Here is a 24,436-nt window from a genome sequence, read left to right on the forward strand (position 1 = left end):
CATGGCTTAAAGTAAGTCAGGGCCCTTTCCTGTCAGATTGCTTTCTTCGGTTCTCTTGATTTGTGCTGATTGAGATTGGAGATACGTGGGGTCTTTAGCTGAGTTTATTGCATTGTAGTGAGCAACACAAACCCAAACAACCCCTTGTGGTGGCTGAAAGGCCCCAGCAGGCCTCCTCTCTGTGCTTCTCACAGATCTGGGGTAATGGGAGTGCTAGATCTGAACTCAGGTCCTCATGCTTGTACAACATGTGCCTACATGCTGAGCCATCTCTCTGGTCCCCATATGAAACCTGTATTCTGTAGCAGACAAAACACAGTGTCTCAATCGACATTCAAGATATTGTTAACTGATTCATTGTCATCTCTAGTGAGCTGTGTACACTCTGGCCTCCTCAGTAGTTCTCCTTTTGCAAAAGAAGAGTTAAAAAACCACAGAATTGAATTAATGAAGAACCTGCAGCTACCTGAGATCTTTTCTGATGTGGCTTCATGCGTGGTTGACAGGAGGAAAGCACATAATGGCAGCTCTCCCAATGAGGTTATAGTCGGGCATTTACCCAATCGTTCTTTTTTATAAGTTTTTTTAGATTTATTTATTTATTATTATATATAAGTACACTGTAGCTGTCTTCAGACACACCAGAAGAGGGCATCAGATCTCATTACAGATGGTTGTGAGCCACCATGTGGTTGCTGGGATTTGAACTCAGGACCTCTGGAAGAGCAGTCAGTGCTCTTAACCACTGAGCCCTCTCTCCAGCCCCCTAATTATTCTTTTAAGTGTGCATTAATATAAACAGTAATAGACATTCCCATCCCCAGCATTTCCAAGTACTGTGGCCATTAGCCATTGCTTGGTGCATTAATGTTGCAAAACCTAGCTGCTGACTCAACTACTGTGGGACCTGCCATGGTGCCATGTGCTTATTGGGTTTAAGCTTTATGCAATTGTTCCTGCCTCTAGCAAACATTCCCAATTTTGGTAAACTTCCCTAAGCCAACATATCTAGGTCAGCTTCAATTTATTTAAATCCTCAGGTCAGGGACAGTGTGTGCTTTTGAAAATAATTACAGTACATTGTGGGTCACCCTCCTGCCCACCCCCTCTTTGTAGGAGGAAAGAAAACTTCTTAGGGACACCAAAGCTGACCATTTGTGTCCAATAGGAGCTGGAGATGAACCTTGCTAACAGCTGGTCTCCGACTTCTAGTCTCTAGAACCATGGACAAGGCATTGCTGCTATTTAGTGCCCACCTCTAGTACCATTGTGGCAGCCTCCACAAACAGGCATACATGGAAACAGAGTTAGAAAATCCAAATTGGAAACATCAGTGGGACACATAGAAACAAGTGAGTCCCACACCATGTGATATTTGAAATGGTCACCACAACTTCTCTTTACTGGTCAAAGAAAGACATCGATGAGAATGACATACACGTTACCATCAGAAGCCGTGGATATCTTGACATAAAGTACTGGGGCTTCCAGTGTCATTGTCACCTTTTAAAATATAGGCAGTTATCCAGGCATGATAGTGCGTGACTTTAACCCCAGCACTTGGGGAACTGGGGATCTCGGAGCTCAAGCTCGGTCTGCTCTACACAGTGAGTTTTTGGACTATTCTGAGAATCCCTGTCTTTAAATAAATAAATAAATAGGCATTTGAGAAGGGTTTTCAAGACTGAGGAAGAGTCACATGGAGGTCAACTCATTAATAAAGTGGGAATACATCTAAAACTTTCCAGTTTGTCATCTTGGTTAGCCACTGCAGGCAATGCTCTTATTCTCATTAGTAAGTCATTAAGAGCCATTGTGGTAATGTGGCCTGTAATCCCATCACTCAGCGGACTGAGGCAAGAAGGTTTCACATTCTGGGACTGCTTGGGCAACAGGGAAATCCTGCCTCAAATAAATTTCATATATACATATATGTATATGTATATACATATATATATGCATTTCATATATATATGTATGCATATGTATATGCATATGTATATATATATGGATAGATAGTATATGTCCATGTACCCATATATATGTACAAACTCTGTCATCTATTATCTCTCTATCCAGATCCATCATCTATCCATCCATCATCTATCACCCATCCACGATCTATGTATCCATTGCCTATCTCTCCATCCATCTATCCATCCATCATTTATCATCTGTTTGCCTGTGTGTATCACTAAGAACCTGGTGGGAGATCATTTTTTCCCCAATTCTGAAAGACTCAGTGTGGTGCCTTGCTCATGGTAGGTACTAGACTCATAACTCTGTTGGTGCTCAGCTCTAAGAAAGGGTTACTTTTAGTCACTGTCCAGTCAGAGGGGGATGCCTTGCCCTTTAAGATTGATTTATTATTGGTGCTCAATAGAGCATAACAAAGATTTCCTTTTATTTTATGTACTATGTTTTGCCTGTGTGTATGTAAGTCCACAGGCATGCCTGGAGGGTAGAAGAGGCCCTCAGATTCCCTGGAACTGAAGTTACAGATGGTTGTGAGGAGGCATGTGGGTGCTGGGAACTGAACCCAGGTCTTCTGCAAGAGCAACAAGTGCTCTTAACTGCCACCTCCTTTTTTTTTTATTAAGATTTTTTTGTTTTTTGTTTGTTTGTTTGTTTGTTTGAGATGGGTTTAATCTATGTAGTTCTGGTTGACCTGGAACTCATCCTATGGACTAGGTTGGCCTCTAACTCAGAGATGCACCTGCCTCTGCCTTCCAAATGCTGGGATTAAAGTCATGCACCACCACTACCCAGCTTATTAGAGTTATTAATATTACTTTTGATCATGATGCTTGGACAACCCAATTTACAACTCGGCTAAGCAAGTGCTCAGTAAATCACCTCTGAGGAAGAATCAGTTTTTTTTTTTTTTTTTTTTTAAAATCTGGTAGTGAGACATCATCAAAATCCTGAGTGTACACAGTATTTTATAAAAATGGATATAATTAGGAAGATTGGAACCCTGTACTTTAAAATATTTAGATAAACATATTGGTCATTGAGTAGTAAAATTCTAATATACAAGCATTTCTCCTTATGCTTGCTAATCACAAGAGCGAGGTGTGCAAAGACGTTGGCATGTCTACTTCACTCAAATGGAAGCATTACATGTGCCAGATTATCTTGTGTCTTATGTTTTTTTTCTGTTCCCTGAGTGACTGCTTGCTAAAAATTGTGGCTCAAATCCCCAGAGAACAGAGACTACATCTCTTGGACACTACCTCCCCAAGGTATGTGTTGGCCCAAAATGAGTGTATAGTGAACAGACATGGCTGAATGGACCAGTGTGTGGATAATGTTCTTGATGGATTTTTATTTGAGGCAAAGGATATAACATTAGCAAGTAATGAACTGTCTAAAGAAGGAGGGCAGTTTATTGTGAATAATAAATAAACAAACTGTACCAAGGTCTTATACAAGATTCCCCGATGCATACAACACTGCTTACCTCCACACAGCTGCACAAGACATGACTGAGCTGCAGAGGCTCAAAGTGCTCTGCGAGAATTAATACTGACAGAACCGCATTTCCACCACGCCACCTACATTCCATTAGATGATTGAAAGACCTTCTCCCAGTGTGGCTGATGGCTCACACATGAGTAAAGTGTCTTTCAGTCTGTTCCCTTTTAGGATGCTGATTCGTTGTCTCAAGCTTGCTTAGGAGAAGATGCATCAGAGGTACAGACATTTCCGCCTACATGCAGCTCACGGAAACTGTGAACATGGGCATGACATTGGCTGTAACATTAAGAAAAGCAAAGACTCTTTCTACTCAATAGAATCAAGTGCCTGAGGACAAAAAAACAACATATAGAAAGTACAGAAGTGCATGCATGAAGGGATGTACGCAGACACCCTTTGCATCTAATACCTTGTGTATAATACATTTTATACATTTACTACATATTGCACAAACCCGGTTGCACACAGACACAAGCTGGTGTCACTGTGTGAGCTGTCCTCACAGAGGAGAGCTCCCCACGACATTCCAAATGAGCTTATCTATGACTTTTTGCGAAATAGACTGCAGTTCTCTGCAGCCGTATCTTCACATACAAGTTAGGCACGGTACAAGGTCTCCCTTCTTAAATGTAGGATTCTCTAGCACAGCAGAGTTGGTCAACCTCGAAGACCAAGTGGCTGTGTTGTGGCCCGAGACAGTCCAGTTTAGCCTTCTGCTTGGACTCCGACACTGTCCTCAACCGGTGTAGCTCAGATCTACCCTGAGTTTCTACAGAGACATGGACAGTCTGACTCTGTGTCCAGTGCTCAGTCACAGAAGACAATCTGTGTCCACAAGATGTCCCTTCACTGAGGTCTCCTCCGTGGTGAGAAGGCACAGGGAGTACCGCTGTGCTCTGCTTTAACATTCTTGCCCTCATGCTCCCAACTGTCTGGCTACCGTAGGCTGTGAGTCCTGATGTCTGGTAATAAATGGCCTCTTCATAAGATGGTGGGCTTCCTGGCTTCCTCACATCCACTAACTGGAACGTGTTGTCCACTGAGAGGGCCCAGGTTCCAGACAAGCTGAAGCCCAGAGTTGTTTGGCTTTGGCTTTCTGACTCATTTTCCTGGATGATTCTGCCAGCAAGCTGGCTCTCTTTCCTCAAGTCCTTCTGGAATTGGTCTCTAGAAAAGTCTTTGGATTTCTCAGACCCAATGCTGGAGGTTCGGGGCAGCACTTTCTTGTGAGACGCAAAGGAAAACGACATGGAGTGCTTTCTAATTTCTCTCTGGGGTCTGGTCTTGTCCGGCTTTGTGGTGAAACTCTGGTGTCTGGTGAAGAAGTTTCTCTTGGGACAGGATGGAGAAGGCACAGGTGAGCTGTCCAAAGATTCACCCAGGGAGGATCTGGAGAAAGCTTTGGGTATGGGTCCCTGTGGAGATGCTAAAGCTTGGGTCAAATTCTTTATCTTCAAATCCACTGGTCTCTGGGGTTTGCCTTCAATGGCTGAGAAGACTTCCTCTGTAAAAGGATCTTCAGCCTCATCACCTTCACAACAGGAGGCTTCTTGGGGCAGAGTGAAGCTGGCCTCGCTCCTCGTTAGCTTTTGCTTGGTCATCGGACTCACAAGGCACTCTTGTGAGGGTGCCATGTTGGGTTCGGAGAACCACCTGTCTTGTTGGACAATGGAGCTTTTCAGCCTGGCTACCATGCTAATACTGGATTCTGAGCTTGACTCACAGGTGTCCCAGTGGCCCCGGGTATCCACGCCAGCCACTGTGGTAGAGGCTATAACAGTGGGCTCCACATCTGGGTCATTGCTGTCATAGGCCGAGTCATTCTGCAGAGTCGACACATCTGGGGAAAGTTAAGGAAGACAGAGCTGAGCATTCTGTCCAGGCTCTTAGCAAAAGTATTTATTGCAGGCCACCCTATTTATACCTATGGTGCTTTGGTGGAAGTGTACTGGGGCCTGATCTGACAATATGCTGAAACTTTGCATCTGTCTAGAGTGGTCTTTAAATGGTAAGAAAGTGGGAAAATAAAACATAGAAGGAAGGGAAAGATTGGAGGAAAAGAAGCTGACAATGATAATTTTCTCTAAGGTCTATTGATCTGAATTCGTAACACTGGTCCTTCTTGTACAGGATCAACGTCCATTTTGATGGACTCGCATTGCGTTGCAGAGCTGGAATCTCCTTACTCCAACCCATAGCTGAAGTTTACTTAGTAGAATCAAGAGTTATTCATGACTCAGAATGGAAAGGAGAAAATTCCAGATTGTTTCAGAGAGTGGGCAGTGCCTGGTGTGTGTGTGTGTGTGTGTGTGTGTGTGTGTGTGTGTGTGTGTGTGTATGTATGTAAATCTAATAGCAAGGTCTCTGTGGTTAGTGACTTCCTTACAGAATTCTGACTTATGAAAGTGAATCCTGCTCCTAATACTAGGGATGCTTTGCATGGCTGCACGGAGCACCTATGGTTGGCACAAACTTCTCCCCAGAACCACACTCAAGTGACAGAATGTTCCGTACCTGAACTGTCAGTGTGTTCCAGGGAGTCGTCAGAAGTGATGCGGGAATGTGTCCGAATGTTCTCCCCAAATATTTCAAAGCAGTTGTCAATGAGGAATTCCACCAAGATCTTAACCTGTTTTTTTTTTTTTAAAAAAAAGTAGCAGTTTGTCAGCTTAAGTACATTCATAAAGAAGGTAGCAAAGAGGGAGGACATATCGGGGTCAACTATTCAGGAAGTGGCAGAATTAAGACTAGATCCTTTCATGTACCAGAAAAGCCCATTGGAATAATAAATACACTTTATTATTATATTTTTTAAGGCATGCATTTTTTTTCAGAATTAAAAAAACCCCTTTGAACTCACTACAATTTCATTTGAGGAAGTATTTGTCTAGATTTCTAGCTGAACAGGCAGAATGTGATACACAGAGGAAAAAGGACAAAGTGTTTTTTTCCAACTGTGGGGGCAGTGCTGTGTCTGTTACTCTGATCTGTCTCCCAGGACAACAGAGGATAACATACATTTTGTGCTTCAGCAGATGCAGGTTTCTATGAGCTCTGAACCACGGCAAACACATCCTGCAGTTCAGACCTCCCCCGTGGCCCCTGAGTCATTTGAGAGACTCAAACCACAAGCACTTGAGTGCCTGGCTTTTTACAGAGAGTGGGCTCGTGACCAGGGAGTTTCTCATTCTGAGGCAGGACATACCTTACTGTTCAGGTCCCTCTGGGCCTGGAAGGACAGGCTCTGGTCATTCTTCAGAGTGAGCATGTTGGGCCCGATGCAGATGGCTAGGTTGCTGGAGTCCATCTTGTTGACCTCAGCATTCTTGCTGATGAGGTGGAGCACGTAGACCAAGTGCCTGAGCAGAAGGAGGTTGGGCCGGGGGAGGCGATCTGCAACCCTGGAATAAAGTTGAGGGATGATGATTTTCATGTAGTTTTAGTATGGCCTCTCGAAAGTTTCCACCCAAACCAGACTTCCTTTAAAACGAGGAAGGCGCATTGTCACAACAAACATTGTGAACCGCTCATTCAGGGACTCCCTGAGGTTGTAGTGGTGCTCCAATATCACACACAGGAATGCTGATTGTGAATCAGAGCCTGTTTAACTGCCACAGACTGCCTTACATTTTGAAAACAATTTTGTTAACGTCATTAAATAACTGCATCAGAATTCTTTCTGATTCAAGTCTTATGAGACTGGCTTCCTCACACCCTTTTTAGACTAATTTTCAGATGAGGATCACCTATTTTTATACCATTTTTGAGAAATCTTTAGAGAGAACTAATCTATAAAAGCATGTTTATAACTAGGCAATGCTCTAGTGATAACAAATTAGATTCTTTACATTTTGATATTTCAAAAAAAATGAAGTGAATCCAACACATGGGTCCTTTTCATTTCTTAGTGTTATTTTTAGAAAAGACTTATATGTGTAAGCAGAAACATTGTGATAATCCTAGTATTCTGGGGCGGGGAGGGTATGGGCAGAAATTATCCTCTTTCTGGTAAATATTTCATGGAAAATACTTGGCCATGGGGACAACTATTGAATATTGATGAGCTTAGAGTGCTGGCATGTTAGTGGAAGGCCTCTGGGATTCTCCAGTAATGCAGAGGTCACGCTTCCACTTTTAAATGCTAGCTATTGGAATTTGATCTTTTTAAAAAATTTTTTTTTTATTAACCATAAGAATGCAGTTTGCTGTGGAAATTTATGAACAAAACACTTTCTTCCAAGTTGCTCTGTGGTGCCATAAGGGTTTTATGAGAGAACAGTGGTTGGCAAGACACCAGTTAATGACATTAAGGTTAACTCCAATCTTGTTGGCTAGCCTGTGGTAAAGCATTCAGAGGTATGAGCTCATCTTGCACCTTTTAAAACCACTCCTGGGTTTAGGTTCCCTCCCATCTTGGGATCTATGAGTACTGAAGTTTACTTTCTGCTTTTTTTTTTTTTTTTTTTTAAAGATTTATTTATTTACTCTAAATACACTGTAGCTATCTTCAGACACCCTTTAAGAGAGCACCAGATCTCACTACGGATGGTTCTGAGCCACCATGTGGTTGCTGGGAATTGAACTCAGGACCTTTGGAAGAGCAGTCAGTGCTCCTAACTGCTGAGCCATCTCTCCAGCACCTACTTTCTGCTTTTTTAAGAAGTGTTTTCTCTCCTTTGGGTAGACCTGCTTCCTTTAAATACCCAGGGCTTTTTCTGGCTTTCATGATTGGAGCAGATGGGCACTTCCACTCAGATTCCCCGGATGTCACATTTTCTGTGAGACAGGAATCTTGAAGCACTTGCGGAGTTTTATGAAGGATCAAAAATGGAGGCCTAACCTCCAGCAGTGCTAGAGGACTTACTGCTTCAGGGCCTCGATTCTGTCCTCCTCGCTGGGTTTCTCCAGGGCACCCATCCAGTCCTCAAAGAGATCACAGGAGAGCAGTTTCAGGGGGATTCCTCGGAGGAAGTCCTGGAGGGAGAAAAAAGTACACCCAAGTCACATTGCTGTGTTTACTTCCTTGTAGGGAGCCTCTTCCAAACTTACACAGTTCTTAAGAAACGCCCCCCATTAACCAGCATAGTAAGAGGCACTGTCTCTAGGTAGGTGAAATCTGGGGAGACCAGATTTATGAATGGCCATGGCCATGGGGCAATCATATAATGTTTTGAGAGAATTTCATGCCACCCTTTCTGTCGAAACCTGGGATCATTGAAACAGAAGTGCTTGTATGAATAATTGAAAGGTTTAACTGAGAAAAAACCCTAAACTTCCACAAGAGCTGGCTTTGCCTGCAGGGAGCAGTGTGTCTGGTCTCCTGATGAGTTTGTCAGTGCGCGCACCCTCAACAGGCCATCTGGTGGACATGCCGTAGGCTCACCTTGAAGACCACAGCCAGGAGGTGCACAGGGAGCTGGTTCAGATTCACGGAACCCCCACAGTTAAGCTCCTCCTTCAGCTCCTTGCGGGCTTTCTCGCTGGCAGCTTTCCTGAATATTCCTTCCGTTGAAGGGCCTTTAAGGCAGAGGATGGTGAGGATGTCCTGGGGAGACAGAAAACAGTCATTTGGAGATGTCCACGCTGCTGCCGTTTAAGCGCGGAAACCTATCTGTAGGCTCCTGTTACAGAAGAAGAGACTTAACATACCGAAGCCGGCGCTACCAATGACGCCTTTTAACACATTTTTCTCAGATGAGGTAAATTGGGAAGGGATTAATTTTGCACATTTGAAAATTATTTGCCCAACCCCCCACCCCCGTCCTCTCAAATGTTTCCAGTAGAAACACTAGTTTACCCCACAGACATTCTCTGCTCCCTCTCTGATGAGTTTTAGAAGTTACAAAGGTACCACCTTCTCCAATCCTCAGGGCAGAGGACTGAGGGAGGGCCCATCATTCAGAGTATGCTGATGGATACAGCCGGCGGACTGTATGTATCTCCTGCACCTGACGGCAGGGGGAGACTTTCTTTGAAAGCTGATGCCCATCATGTTCAGAGTTCCCCCAGACTCTTCAGATCCCACAGGAAAGGGAAGTAGGTTTATGAGCCCACACACACCTACCTGGATGGGTCTGGGGAGTATGTCGTTCTCCCCACAGATGATTGACAAGGGTTGGTCAAACAGCGACACTTTCAGCTCTGGTTCCAATGACCCAGAGAAGTCGGATGAAGGAGAGAGCTTTCTCATGAGAGACGGCCAGGACAGCACTTTCTTTCTCTTCTTAACTTCTGTAGCCAAGGGAACAAGGAGATAAAGAGAAAAATCTATGTTAACAAGCCAAGATCCAAATTAGAACATGGATGGTGTTGGCTACATCATCTCACCTATAGCATGCCACGCTGGAAAAAAACAACAAAACAAAAAAACAAACAAACAAAAAAACCCCGACAAGCCCACTGTTGAAAACTTGAGAAGGCCAAGGGCATGAACCGTGATCTAGAAAAATCAACCCCTTAACCACTACTCTGTTGTCAGGGTTGCGAGTCCCTAAACATCAACACCAGTGTTCCTCAAAAGCCCCACCTTTCCTGTTTTTATGCACACAGCTTTTAGCTACAGAAAACTAGCGAAATTTCGAAGGTGCGGGTCAAACCCGCCCATTTTAACATATTCCTAATGACTATAGAGGATGTGTTTCTGATTAATGGATATTATTTTAATTTATTTCTTTGAATGTAAAAGTTACAAAGAGGAAGTGTTTTGCGTCCTTTCGAAGATCTTCTAGAAGATTCTGGGTAGGGCTGACTGTTCACCTCCAGCTCCGTACCTGGCCACCGCTAGGGGGCGCTATATCACCCAGGGAATCCTACAGTCACTCGAACTCCGCTTTATTTCAGAAGCTAGTAGGTGATTCTTCAAGCAGGTTGCCACCAAGGCTTGGCACTTAGCCAACTATCCTGCCATTTACATATTTTGTTCCAACAAGTGGAAGAAAGGCAAGAATGAGAGGTCCATCCTGATACTTTGGGAGGGGTGGTCAGATCTGACGTATATCGTAATGAAATGTGTTATGAAAGATGGTAAGAAAGGATGCCTGATTCTTTGAGGTTGGAGATCAGCAACAATTGCCTCACAGGCGGTTAGGTGCGGTCTCCACTAGAGAAGGAAGCAAGGGTTGGGAAGGGCAGTGTCTGTTTCTCCAATGTGTGCAGGCTTCCATACTTAAGGCTTACAAGTTCTGAGACTTGGCAGCCCGCTTGGAAACCGGGCTGTGGGGCTGAGCACTGTCCATGGACAGAATCTTGCTTCCTACCGCTCTTGGCTGTCTTAGTCAAGGGTTAATGTTCTGCGGTCTCTCAGAACTCTTAGAAAACCAATTCTCAGTAAAGTAAAAGCCCTGTGGTTTTGCAAACCAAGAGCACTAATTAGGCGCACAGGAGAGATCAGTATGTTTTCAAAACTCACCAATTAGCTGGCAAATGCTGTCTTCACTCTCACATGATGTCAGCAGTGGAAGCACCTTGATATCACCCTGAAAACATGCATTTCATTTAAAATAGTGACACCCGAAGACACCCCATCTTCCTCCACAAAATGCACATACAGCCTTTTTTATTCGTCTTGAAAATTAAGTCAAATGCAATGATTCTGTATTTTATCTTCTCAGACCAACATTATTTTGGAAGAACTCAGTAGACATGCTTAGTTTATAATCTGATATTCATCTTACACTAATAATTAAACAACCCAAATGAGCAACAAAAAGAATGCTTTTTTTATCTAATTACAGTGCAAATAAAAAGTTCATTACTGTCTTACCTCTGACTGACATCCAATTAATGTTTCCATGTTGTTGGCATTAAGTGTTTTTGACTAAAAGAGAGGAAAAACGAACATCAGTGAAGGTCCTTCAGCCCCGTCTATGGACAAGATGAATAAACAGGTGTAAAGGACTCACGTACACCATCGAGACTGCTTATCAGCTTCATTGGAATCGAGGCTGACAGTCCAAGGGGGGCGGTTCACTACCTTGAGGCTTTGGTCCTGTCTGCAATAAATCATAAATGAAAAGAGTTAGAAAATAAAATAACCAGTCTGGTCAAATTCAAATTTCAGAGTAAGGTTGGGGAAAAAAAAAAAAAGACCCAGAACTTAAAGCTAGTGGATAGAAAAGTTTTCGCTTAAAACCGGGCTCTCACTAAGAAGCATCATTGAGAAGCATGTCCAACTTTTCATTTGCATCTTATTTTATCCAAATGAAATAAAAATTCCTACGTTTCCGTGAAGGAAGATAACATCGGTCTTTCTTACTAAACGTCACCTGTGATGAAGAACAGCCTCTGAGAAACTTAATGCTAAATTCTTTTTGCCAGCCGTCTTTACTACTCCCAAACTTTGTTGTGCATTACCAAGTTCCTTCCCATCAGGAGAGCCTGAAGATACATTACAACAGCTAAGACTTGCTTTTTTGAGTGCTCATACCTACTCTATTAAAAGCTCGGCACTCCCATGTAACCCAAGTGTGACAGAAATTTATCCCCAGGACACTATATACAGTGTATAGAAACAAAAGATAACAGCTACAGAATCCCTAAGCCCCCAAGCTGCAGCTGACACACAGCCGCCGAGCATTCTGCATCCAGAGTCCTGCTAAGGCTGACGCATATTTCTCATTAGGAGACTTCAGGGACCCAAGACCCTCGACCCACAGGGCAGTTTATGTTCTGTCCTGTTAATCTACAGTACTTACGCAGCCAGAGTCTTCGGCCAGAGCTCTTTTTACCTCTGGTGAACTGTGGAAAACAGGAGACACAACATGACACTCTGACCCTAAGAGTCCACCCACAGAGACAAGGCACTGGAGCCCTCAGCCTCATGTGCTGAGCATTATAAGTGGCGGGGGCGGGCAGGTGGAAACTCAGAATATTACTGGGGCCGGAAGGAACATCATGGGCTGTCACACAGCCAAAGCCAGCCAGAGACTGCTCCGCTCTCACTTCCTCATTCCTTTTAGGGCAGCACCGGTTCTTTCCAAGCCTGCCCCCCCTAACCCCCACCCCCCATTTCAAAGTAAAAATGTCTACAAACTACTATGAGTGGAAACCATGATACACTGAACATGGGAGGTGGCTCTGGTTAATGTCAAAGGTGGTGTGTGCAGAATGAGAAATTTTATTATTCTGTGTGTAAACATCATTTTCTTTTCTAATTGGTCATGCCCACCCCCTCCCTGCTTTGGATGTCCTGTTTGGACGCTGTTCCCTTTCACCCACCATCCTCTCTGTCCACCAGGACTAGATATTAATTGGCACATCTAGGTGCAGAGTGTTGCTATAAAAGCAGGACAGAGACGGAGCAATGACTTCCCCTTTTTGAAAATTACCCTTGAAAGCTACATCAGTTTCTTTGGAACTAGGGGAATTGCCCACCGAGAAATACATTTATTTTTCACGTAGCAAACCACAGCTCTAAGTTTATTGTGAAATACAGAGGCAGTCAGACGAGCACAGATGTATTCATTTTAGGATCAACAACTTTACAAAGTGGACTAAAAGTGTCACATGTTTGCCAATATGGTGGCATCTCTGGAAAATTAAAAGGGCCAAACGATTTGAAATGCAGATGCTGTAAATTCTATTGCATGTAAAATTGCCCTCCAACCTGGCATCTTCTGTTACGTCATCTCTTCTTCTTCCTTTGAGACCAAATCAGGTCCTGTGTGTACGTGGATTGACATCCCACCCCAGAACGATGGCTTTGAATGACCCACGGATAATTTGGTGTTTGGCTTTGCAGCATTCCACTGAATTGTCTAAGTCGCTACGTTTTGGGTGCTGGAGATTAAAACCTGCTCCTCAGAACACACTCTGCCTCTGAGCTGTACCCCAATCCAGGACTAGACTTGAGTTTCTCTAATGTCAAGGGCACTGCTACTCTGAAGAAAGCCTTCTCTCCTCACCAGGCAGAAGGCTCTTTCTCAGCGATATGAAAATGGAACCCACTTTACAAGATTTTTCATCTTAATTCTGAGTTGTCTTCTGAGATGTAGAACTCTTAGATTCAGCACCTACAGCATCCCCCAAAGAGACAACTCAACTCTTCTTGAGATGGAAGGTTTCTGAGACTTGGTGTAAACATTGTTCTTGGGGACACCAGCCCTCATTCTTGGCGTTACCATGAACTCTGCATTAAATGTAATGGTTAAAATGTAAGCCTGCTAAGTCATACCTAACACCTTTATATGTGCTGTGTACTTGTATTTCAAGAGCCTTCCTGCACATGGTTATCAGCACTCTGTGCTGAAGTGTGTCTTCCTGTGTCACAGGACAGACCACTAGAGTACTTCTGGCCATAGCTGCTCAAGTCACTCAGCTGGGCCTTCTAATCCTGAGCGCCAAATGGGTCCACACTTTCCCTCAAGGTAACTCTTCAAGTGGTTCATTTGTCTATACCCACTTTGTTAAGTCAGGGGTCCTCCTGAGGAACACTGAGCTAGCAGAAACTCAGATTTAGGACACAGTCCTGAAACTTCAGATTTATTATCACTTTCGTTAATAATACATAAAACACAATTCATACAATCAATGATGTGGTGACCCGCAGAAACAGCCACATCAACAGATGTGTGTGTGCATGTATGTGATATGTGTGTGTGTGGTATGCAATACAACAATTCTGCGCAGGTGTGCTTATGGAGGCCACAGTTAAGTGTCTTCCTGTGTTTTATCTTACTTTTGAGACAGGGTCTCTTTACTGAACTTAGAGTGTCTACCAATTTGTCTAGATTAATTAGCCAGTGACCCCCCTGCCCATCCTCTGCCTATGGCTAGGGTTACAGGAGTATACTGCCTTGCTGGCTTTTCCATGGGTATCATGGATCCAAACTCAGCTCCTCATGCTTGTGTAGTAGACCTTTACCCATGGAGCCATTCTCCAGACCCCTACATTAACAAATTTGTGCCTATAACTCTCGATGGACCAACAATGTCCAACTTTTAGTAACTAAGGGAGATGTTGAGTTTCTAGCCCCAACCCCCAAATCAGGCAGTAACCATGGCAACAGGAAAGAGTAACCTGGGAGCTCACATTTCTAAAGCAGAAGAATGTTGGCTTTTATAGAACCCCACTGTTGATAACAAACCCAGAAGAAAGACATTCATCAATATGGGCACCCCTGGAGAGTCCAATAGTCAAGACCTAATTAATACTATGTGTGAATGTTAGAGAGTCACCATTGGCAGATTGTCTGGCTGTGGGAGTGAAGAGAAGTTCTTTCATTGATGTGGCTCTTTCCAAATGCTATGCAGTAGGGTAGAGTTGGAAATAGAGCTGTCTGTGGGAGACAGGCCTGTCCCTGATTCTGAGAAGCTCGCAATAGCACTGATGGCAGTTTTTATAGCAGTAGGAACATTTGTAGACAGTGTGACATTTGGAAATATTCTTGTCTTCATTTTTTTTTAAAGATAAAAAGTAAGATTTGTTTCTATTTTGTGTGTATGGGTGTTTTGCCTGGGTGTATGTATGTGAGCCATGTATGTGTGTGTCTGGTGCCTGCAAAGAGGGCATCAGAGTCCCTGGAACTGGAGTAACTGGATTGTAAGCGTCCCTGTAGATGCCAGGAACTGAGCCCAGGTCCTCGGCTGGAACAGCCAGAGCCCTTAACCGCTGAGCTCTCTTTCCAGCTCCTGTCACAGTTTTCAAAGCTGAAATGATATATATTTGTTTGTTTGCTTGCTTGCTTTTTACATTTTCTTTCTCTGGCCCATTTCTTTGAAGAACAAGCTTGCATCCTCCTGCATGATGTCTTCAGTTGATGGGAAGGAACCCAGATGGCTTTTGCAGGGTCAGGTTGAAGAAACCTCCCGAGAACCACACTTGTAACCACACTTCCAATTCCAGGACTTTCACCACCTGGTTCCTGGTTTTAACCAGCTCTCCTCGCCAGTCTTGGCTCTGCTCTCACTATGGCCAGTCTGTAAGGGCAGGAGCCTCTGCTATAGGGGTTGCGCCTCACATGCTGTGGTGTGTGTGTGTGTGTGTGTGTGTGTGTGTGTGTGTGTGTGAGTTGTGGGGAAGTACATTTGTTCCTTTTCCAGCTTCCAGTCTCAGTGACCACTTCTGTCTTGCCTGTGGTGCACAAGAGCTTGTGAATCATTTACCATGAACTGTTTGCCCTGTCTACTTGGGAAGCAGCCATCCAGGGCAGTGGTTTTTAACCTGTGGGTCGTGACCTCTTTGGGGTGGTGGCAAGTGGCCCTTCCACAGGGTCACACCAGATTTCCTGCATAACAGATATTTACATTACAATTCAAAACAGCAGCAAAGTTACAGTTATTAAGGAGCAACGACAATAATTTTATGGTTGGGGTTCACCATGATATGTGGAACTGTACTAAAGGGTTATAGTATTGGGAAGATTGAGAACCAGCGACCTAGGGGTAGATCCCTGCATCCCTTTACCTCATTCCCATTCCCATCAACAGCTGTCTGCACAAATTCCTGCTTTCCCAAAGAGTTCATGGTTTCCTTTAAGAATTTAGCACCATCTGCCTTAGGGTTTTACTGCTGTGAACAGACACCATGACCAAGGCAAGTTTCATAAATGACAACATTTAATTGGGGCTGGCTTACAGGTTCAGAGGTTCAGTCTATTATCATCAAGGTGGGGACATGGCAGCATCCCAGCAGACATGGTGCAGGAGGAGCTGAGATTCTACATCGTCATCTGAAGGCTGCTAGCAGAATACTGGCTTCCAGGCAGCTAGGATGAGGGTATTAAAGTTCACGCCCACAGTGAAACACCTACAACAAGGCCACAGCTACTCAAACAAGGCCACACCTCCAAATAGTGCCACTCCCTGTGCCAAGCACATACAAACCATCACACCATCCCAGTGCCTGGCTGCCTACAGATTGACATATAGGCCAATCTTCTTGAAAGTTCAAGTTATGGATGATTGAAAAGGGAAAGGCAGCCTTTCCTATAAGTTCTGACTCCCATCGTGAGTGTTCAGCCTATTGTGGGCCACTAAAATCATCCTCCAGTTCTCTGCATCTGATAAACTGATGGGAGGCTCATCCTGATATCTGCCTGCTGGAAATCCTACCTTGGCCCTGAACCTAGCTGAAGTTCCATGAAGTCTCTTGGTAGTTCTCTACCAAGAGACTCTTCTAGGCTCTTCTCCCTTGGACAGTCTCTAGAGAGCAGGTAATGGTGGCCACTTTATCCTTTTACCTTTCCAGAATAGGGTTTTACAGGAGTCACATGGCATGTCCCGGTTTTCTACAGAGACCGTTTGAAGAAATGAGAATATTACAATCACACAGTGAATTTCTCAAGATTAAAAACTGCAGGGCTGGACAGATGGTTCAGTTGGTAAAGCCATGGGAAGTTCAGATTCCCCACTGTCCCAGGGATGTCCTTGTTAGATGACACGGAAGAAACCCTGGGAATCAAGACTTAGAATTAAGCTCTGAGGTTGGGAAGCACAGTCTGGTTAGTCTCATGGGCCCTGTAGCCAGACCATATCTTGGCTGTTACCTTTAAATGATAACTTGGGATTCAGTATGCTACACAATATCCTGGCCTCCCAAGTTTATTTTTGTTTTTTAAATATGATGACTTCTTATCTGCTTGTCCTCTAAGAACCGAGGACTATTGTAGAAATATTTAATCTCCATCAGAAGTGGAGAAAAAGCCATGGTGTAAAAAATCTTAAAATCATGGCCATGAGAGCAGGCTAATTGGAGTCAAGAGCAGCCCAGATGGAGCACGGTGAGTGATAACTCTGGGTTATTGATAGGAAAGTAGATTCCAACAGCACAGAGGGTAGGCATCGGCCCAGCTTTAGTGCTGATAAAGGCTTATTATAAATTAAAGGTGGGGTGTGTCTTTTATTTGGGAATTGAATAATCAAAGTCAAGGTAGAATCCCCTGAGTGAGATTAAATATTTCTTCAACATAGGACAGTTGACAGGCAGGCACTAGACAGCAGGGGAAGGTTTGCAACAGCCCCGAGGCCCAGAGGAAGAGCCTACACATAAGAGTCAATAAATGAAGTTCACATCTCTGTCTCTCTGTCTCTGTCTCTGTCTCTGTCTCTCTGTCTCTGTCTCTCTGTCTCTCTGTCTCTCTGTCTCTCTGTCTCTCTGTCTCTCTCTCTCTCTCTCTCTCTCTCTCTTTCCTCTCTGGTAGGAAAGAAATCCACCTGCCTCGTACTCCCAAGTGCTGGGATTAAAGGCATGCACCACCACTGCCCGGCAACTCTTTTATTGAACAAGGATTACCTAAACTTCCCTGGGACCCCAGCATCCCTCAAAAAATGCACAGCATCGCCACATCTTGCAGAATCTTCCCTTGTGCTCATGAATGCCCATGTTTCTGCAGTTAGCAGTGCACACGGCTTAGATTTCCACTTCAGATAGTTCCATAATTCATTTGTCTTTGTGTCAGAATGTAAAATGGCCTCGATATAAAGTAGTATTTGAGGAACTCCATGTATTCAGAAAGCTGGCTTGAAATCCAAGAAAGGTTAGGACAAAGTGATCCTTTAAAATTGCCTTTCTCGGTTATCGGGATTCAAATGAAGAATTAGAAATAAAGCATCCTGCAAAGGGGGCGATTAGAATCTGAGCTGTGGATGTTTCAGACGTCTCCGGTGCCACTGGCGGGGCCTCAAGTCACAGCATGCATCACTCGAAAAATCTCACCCCTCACTCGAAGAATCTCCCCCTCTTTTAAAATTTCTGAGCCTGTTTCGACCTGAAAAATTGAGCAAACAAACCGTAACTGCAGAAAGGTTACCAGAGCAACCCTGAGTACCACTCCTCAGAGTGCGGATGAGTAACTTGTGGAAGGAAAACTAAACAAAAACACCAGCGAAATGGACAAGTGAACTTTTTTTGGTTGTTGTTAGTAACTTACGAAAGTCACACTTGAGTTGGTAAAAGTCTGAAGGAGAAGGTAGAAACCGTGGAAACAAACTTGGTTAGTCCCTGTCTTCTTTAAGAAGGTGGTGCATGCCTTTAAGAAGATGTTTACTGTAGTCTAGTTTAAGGCATTGTTTTGTTTTTTGTTCTTAGCACTTAATTCTTTTGTCCTCTGTGTTTGTGTGTGTGTTGGGGGAGGGGTCACCAGAGGTTTTATTTTACTCTTTAAAGGTTTATTTACTTATTTATTTAGTTAGTTTTGTGTGGGGGACAGGGTCTTGCTACATAGTCCTGGCTGTCCTGGAACTTACTATGTAGACCAGGCTGACCTCAAACTCACAGAGACCCAACTGCCTTTGCTTCCTGAATGCTGGGACTAATGGGGTACACCACTGCATCTGGTCCCCCACTTAAAGCTTTTAAAATGTTTTGTTTTGAACACATGGTTCTTTTCTCAAGTTCTCAGTCTTGGGAAGCTCTTAACAATGGGCTCTGGTCGTAGATGCAGGGTTCGGGAGGTGTGTGTGTGTGTGTGTGTGTGTGTGTGTGTGTGTGTAGGCAGCCACTAGTGTCTCCCACAAGAAGATAGCCTGACAGTAATAAACCTGACATGATAGCCCCCAGAGGAAAGCTGATGGATGAACTCAGGGTGAGGGCACATGGGGACTGTCTGTGGGAGTCGCCCACACACTTAACTACTCAGTCCAATCCTGTCTGGGTCCTTCTGGAATGGCAGAGAACAGGTCCCAGCTGTGATCTTTGTGGTCCACTTCTCCTGGGCTCTGGCCACATAAACAAGAGTCTGAGGCTGACTCTTCCTGCCTTTGGTCCATAAAATTGCACAGGGAACTCTTGAAATTATTAGACACAGTTGTGTAAGCTCATATCTCTCTTTTCTTTTCAGATGTTGACTGGAGAACTGTGAGCAAATATCTTCTGTTTTTTAAAGTTGTGTGTGTGTGTGTGTGTGTGTGCATGCATGATGGCTGGAGGCACATATAGGCCAGAGGTCAACACTGACTATCTTCAATTGCTTCTCACTTTATTGTTTTGAGACATATACTCTTCCCTGTCTCCTCTCCTCCAACCCCTCTCTCCCCCACACCTGGAACATACCAATTTGACTACAATGGCTGCCCAGTAAGCCCTCCGGGGGTCCTCCTATCTCCCTAGTCAGATTAGAGGTGCATGCTACTTTGCATAGCTTTTCATGTGAATGCCATGGATGGATCCAAACTCAAAGTTCTCACATTTGTGGAGTAAGCAAGCCCTCTATAGATGGAGCCGACATCTCTTCAGGTCTGCAGCCCCGCAGATGCCATTTCACTAAGCTGTGCCACGTGTGTGGGCTCTGGTTAAATCTCAGTGGTCTGAAATCTTTCAAATGTTGCTCAGTACTAAGCACGGCGGCGTCCTCCTGGGTGAAGGGCTCCATGGAACTCTGACGGGGCCTCATCCCAGAACTCTTATTTTGGCAGGCTTGGGGTGTGCATGTCACAGAGAGTCACCTGCAGCTCCCTATTCAGAGCCATACTTGACAGGCTACTCTGGTGTGTTTTGTTAGTGTTTGGGAGTTAAGTAGTTCCCTTGCTGGGTTACTGCCCCCCTCTCCCCCCACATTCATTGCTAGTTTCACACTTATGCCATCAGGATCAAGGAACTCATTCTGACCTGGGGACCCGAGTCCCTAGAGTCCCGTGTGCAGTTCACAACAGCTCACTTTCCAGAATGACAAAGAGGCATTGGCGAGTTCCCTGGCAGAAGATGGGATTCTGCTCTTATTGTGCATTTGGATTTATTTCTGCTCCTCAGCGATGTGTTCAACGATGTCTTCCCAGAACACACGGGGTTGTTCCAAAGGTACCCTTCAAGCTTCTCTGTTGAGAACAATCATTGGCTAGGTGACTGGACAGAGATATTCTCTGCTCTCACACTTAGAGCCCAAGATCTATCTAAACAGGCACCATTAACTTTATCCTTCCCCCACCTCAAATAAGTATGGTATTCTGCTATCGCTGAGCCACTCCCAGTTTCCCTGGGTTAAGAAAACCAAATGAACTGCAATTGTGCCAGTGCATTCTGAGCCTGAGTCACCTATGCGTCCCAGGTGGCTACCCTTCACTCAGCACGTAGCTCTCCATAAACGGCACTCTATGTTCCCTGGACACTGGAAGGCAAGATTCCTTCATCCGTGAGGACACTGTGCATGTCATATTAGGGTTTTACTACAGGTATTGCATACATGTGACCAGACAGCATGGTAATAGAGTGTTAGTTGGCAGTTTAGACGTCATTCCTTCCTAAGCTTCCTGGCTGGGTCTGAGAAGCATTGGGAAAACCAACAAGCAAACACCAGCCTTTCAGGAACAAAGTCAGAATGTATAACAATGGGTCGGGACATCAGTATTTCTTGTGGTGTCAGGAGTGGAGCATCATCTTGCCTATGCTAGACAAGTGATCTGCCACCAGGCTACACCAAAGCCTGCACTCTCCAAAAAACTCCAGTAGGCAGACAGGCCTGATAGCCATGACTTGGAAACAGTTTTCTGGGTAAACTGACCCAGCAGTTTTGTGCATGGATTCTTTCCCTTGTTAACCGTGGATGGTGGGCAGCCTACTGATGGCAGGTCATAATTCTTACTGGAAAAGATAAAGGTTTCAGTTTCTCTCACCACCTAGGAGCCACTACTTCCCCAACTCCTTCCCCCAACCCCTTGCCTTTTGCTCATAAAATGAGAACATAGAGTAGCCGATTCTGCTGCAATCCTGTGGTTGGTTGGATGTGGCCATTATTCTTTGCAGCTGCTCCTATCAAGAGACAGGGTCTACTTCCCCTGTCCTTGAAACCACTTGGTCTCATGACTTGGAGAAAGTAGCCACATGAATGTTGGGCAGGTCTGCAGCCCAGGCTTCCAGTGGCCCTCGAAGCTTTTGTTTTTATCTTTGAGGAAGCCCTGAGATAAGTCGTGAGGACACCAGTCTCCCCCTCCGAAGTGTGAGAGGTCAGGGACCCCTGCACGGAGCCTGCACCAGCTCTTAGATGCGTGTCAGGTCATCCGGGAGCTACATCGGAAAGACTCAGGTTTTGAGCAAGCCCAAGTGAAACGGAGTCCCTGCTAGGATGACTCAGGGTCAGGACAAAGCAGGCACGGGTGCTGTCTTCACATACTGAGTCTCCAGGTGGTGGTTGTCCAGCAGTGGTAGGGACACGAAACAAACAAACAAAAATGACTGTAAATCATTGTCACATTTGCCCAGGAGCCACCAAACCATCATTGAAAAACACTGCAAACAAGTTGAAAAACATGTTTCTCCCCCATCATAGCCACTCAGCTTTATTTTGAACTGTCTTAGTGAGTCACTGACACAGTGTTTCTCATAGCGTGCACCATGTACATGTTGGTTCTTTAAAATTATTAATATGTGTGTGTGTGTGTGTGTGTGTGTGTGTGTATACATTCGCTGAAAACACATGTAGCAGTCAGACGGCAACTTGCAGGAGTTGATTTTCTTCTGTCACGTGGGTTCCAAGGATCCAGCAGAAGTTGCCAGGCTTGGTGGCGAATGCCCTTCCCTACTGAGCCATCTTTCCAGCCTCCTTCCCTTATGCATTTTTTTTTTTAAAGCATTGTCCAGATGATGAATTCTAGGTGTGCTGGTGCTTTCAAAGCTGAGGCAGCTGGATTGTAAGTTTGAGGCCAGCCTGAGCTCCATAATGAAATTCTGCCTCCTCACACTTGGCTTCCACCCCCCAAAGATAATAAACTTTAATGTAGATGACAGTGATGTTAAATAAAATGCAACCAGCCACGGGTGTGAAGGGAGTTGATGGGAGCAAGCAACTAGAAGGGTTTTTTCAGTATACAAAATCTCGAGGATGGAGTCACAGGGTTCTGAGTCAGACTTTACAGACCCTAGACAAGAATGACTTCCTGTGCTGGTTTCGAGGGCTCATCTGGGATACCAGGAAATTTAGTTTTCATACTACTTGTAGTGGGGCTGTAACTTCGTGGGTCTCCATAGTGTGTGAGGTGCCTGAGGAAGCTGGAGAACATGGCTCTCACACCAGGAGTGTTGGCCAGGTCCAGTTTTCCAAGTCATTGGCTGCTGCAGACAGGCATGTCGCCATCCTAGCACGGTGACATCAGTTCAGCTTCGGAAATGTTTGATGATCTTCAGGGGAGAGTGGCCTGCATCTCCATGGGCTCTGGGTGGAGTGAAGAGGCCCACCGCAGATTGATCGACACACCCCTGAAAGTGGCAGAGGGAAGGGTGAGGCTCCTCACAGTGTAGACAAGGGGCTTCTCTTGGGCTCCTGAACCTGGCACTCAACAGTTCTAGCATAGACCGGGGAGAAGGCTTTGCCTTGTACCAATTATTCTAACTTTAATTCCTCCCCCCCCACACCTGTATGTGTGCGTGTGTGTGAGAGAGATAGAGGCAGAGACATACAATGATTTCTGGGACCATCATGACAAACAGTGGCAATGGGAACAAATGCTTAAAACAACAGAAATTTGCCCCCAAAGTTCTGATAAGACTGTTGGCAAATCTGATTTTTGGGGGACCTCTGTCCTTGGCTTGGCGATGGATGCCTTCCTTCTGTGACCTCTCTGTGCGCACATCCCTAGCCTGTCTCTTTCTCCAAATGGCCTTTATGGACATCAGTTTTTCTACATCCCTACAAGTTCTGCCTTCCAGTGCCACTTTCAGAGGAGCAGAAGGATTAGACTTCTCAAGGAGAGCACCTTTCCGCTCCTAAATACACACGTATATCAATGTGCGCAGTTCCCTGTGTGCCTTTAGTTGTCCAGAAGTGAGATCCAGCTTCTGAGATACCCAGTTTTAACAGATAGGGATAAAAAAGATGAGGCAATGTTTGGCTTCCAAACTATAGCTTTTGAGCCTTGTCCCTGAAGGCAAAGGCTGGCAGAGCTTGTTGGGAGCCTGGCGGGCACAGGGCAGGAGGCATAGACTGAAGGTGTTTATGGAAAGTGGCAGGCTGGTCTGGTACCATCTGAAGGGCATCTTGCTATTTTGAGCAAATAGCTGGGGTTAAACCCCCCTTTTCTTGAGTATGATTCCTCAGGTCTGTATTCGGAAATAACTGTCAAAAGGGAAATTGCGTATTTTTTTTTTTGGCGGTTCTTTTCTTCTCGTTTTAAAATTTCTCCCTGATGTGATAGGCCAACAGAACTTCTTCCTTAAATGCGAGCTGCTTGGTTCCTGTTTTCTCTCATTGGAAGCATTTCAAATAAAAAGCTGAGAGATCAGACCAGACCAAAACAAAATAGGACACTTCTGGACTGAAGGGGAATTCTGCAGGTGACTTGGAGGTTTAAGAGCAGAGTTGAGGACAGATGTCCAAGTCCAGCAAGATGTACTAGTTTACACACTCAACCAAGAGTGGCAGGGTCTGTTTCAGACCGGAGCCAGAAACTCCTGCTTTCCAAGCGATTCTCACACTGAGTGTGCTCAGCTCCCTCAGTGGAAGAAGCATCAGAGGGTAGGCAGAGGGGGACTTCCCGCAGCTTCCCCGGATGGGCTGGGGCTGCTGAAGCAGATGTCCTTCTGGGGGAAAGAGGTGGGATTTTAAGAGAAGAAGAAGAAAAAAAAAAAACAAGAAGAAAGAAATGTGAAAAATTAGCCCGGGAAGAAACAATGAATCCATGCTAACATCACCTACCTAATGTGGAATTGTTAAAAGAAACTACCAGGTAGAAACAGAAAATCCTGTTAACCTTGAAGCCTCTCCCACACCGCCTGCCCCAGCCCTCCTCCCACCCCAACCCTCCATCCTCCACCCCCAGAGCAAGGAGATGAGTTAAATATGGCTCAAATGCCCATAAGAGTCCCCAGTGGGAGGCCTTCCTCACTCAGGTTTAAATTTCCTGTTAGCTCACTTTCTTGAACACATTTGCTTCAGTGGGTTATGAAGCGATTGGAAAACAGAAAAGAAGTAAGATTCCTAGACCTTGTGTGGTGCCTTCTGCCACCCCTTGTGTGGTGCCTGCAGCAACCCCTGGGCACAGGAATTCATCTCTTTTATCACTCACGCTTTCCTCATAGGGCCCGCCTTCCCTC

General features: G+C 44.9%; 1 protein-coding gene across 1 annotated transcript; it reads right to left on the reverse strand.

Annotated features, from left to right (window-relative positions):
* Positions 1-3,304: 3,304 nt before the first annotated feature.
* On the reverse strand, positions 3,305-12,308 carry Tagap (T cell activation RhoGTPase activating protein). The gene is made up of 10 exons (XM_031354108.1): positions 12,174-12,308; positions 11,386-11,471; positions 11,243-11,296; positions 10,889-10,955; positions 9,545-9,711; positions 8,864-9,025; positions 8,345-8,454; positions 6,686-6,881; positions 5,995-6,109; positions 3,305-5,320 (listed from the first exon to the last, which is right to left on the reverse strand). Exons 2-10 carry the CDS (start codon positions 11,410-11,412, stop codon positions 4,104-4,106), a joined length of 2,115 nt encoding a protein of 704 aa, XP_031209968.1. The 5' UTR covers positions 11,413-11,471; positions 12,174-12,308; the 3' UTR covers positions 3,305-4,103.
* Between the last annotated feature and the right edge of the window lie 12,128 nt (positions 12,309-24,436).

The sequence above is a fragment of the Mastomys coucha genome, unplaced genomic scaffold (assembly GCF_008632895.1).
Source record: "Mastomys coucha isolate ucsf_1 unplaced genomic scaffold, UCSF_Mcou_1 pScaffold5, whole genome shotgun sequence".
NCBI classification, from domain to species: Eukaryota; Metazoa; Chordata; class Mammalia; order Rodentia; family Muridae; genus Mastomys; species Mastomys coucha.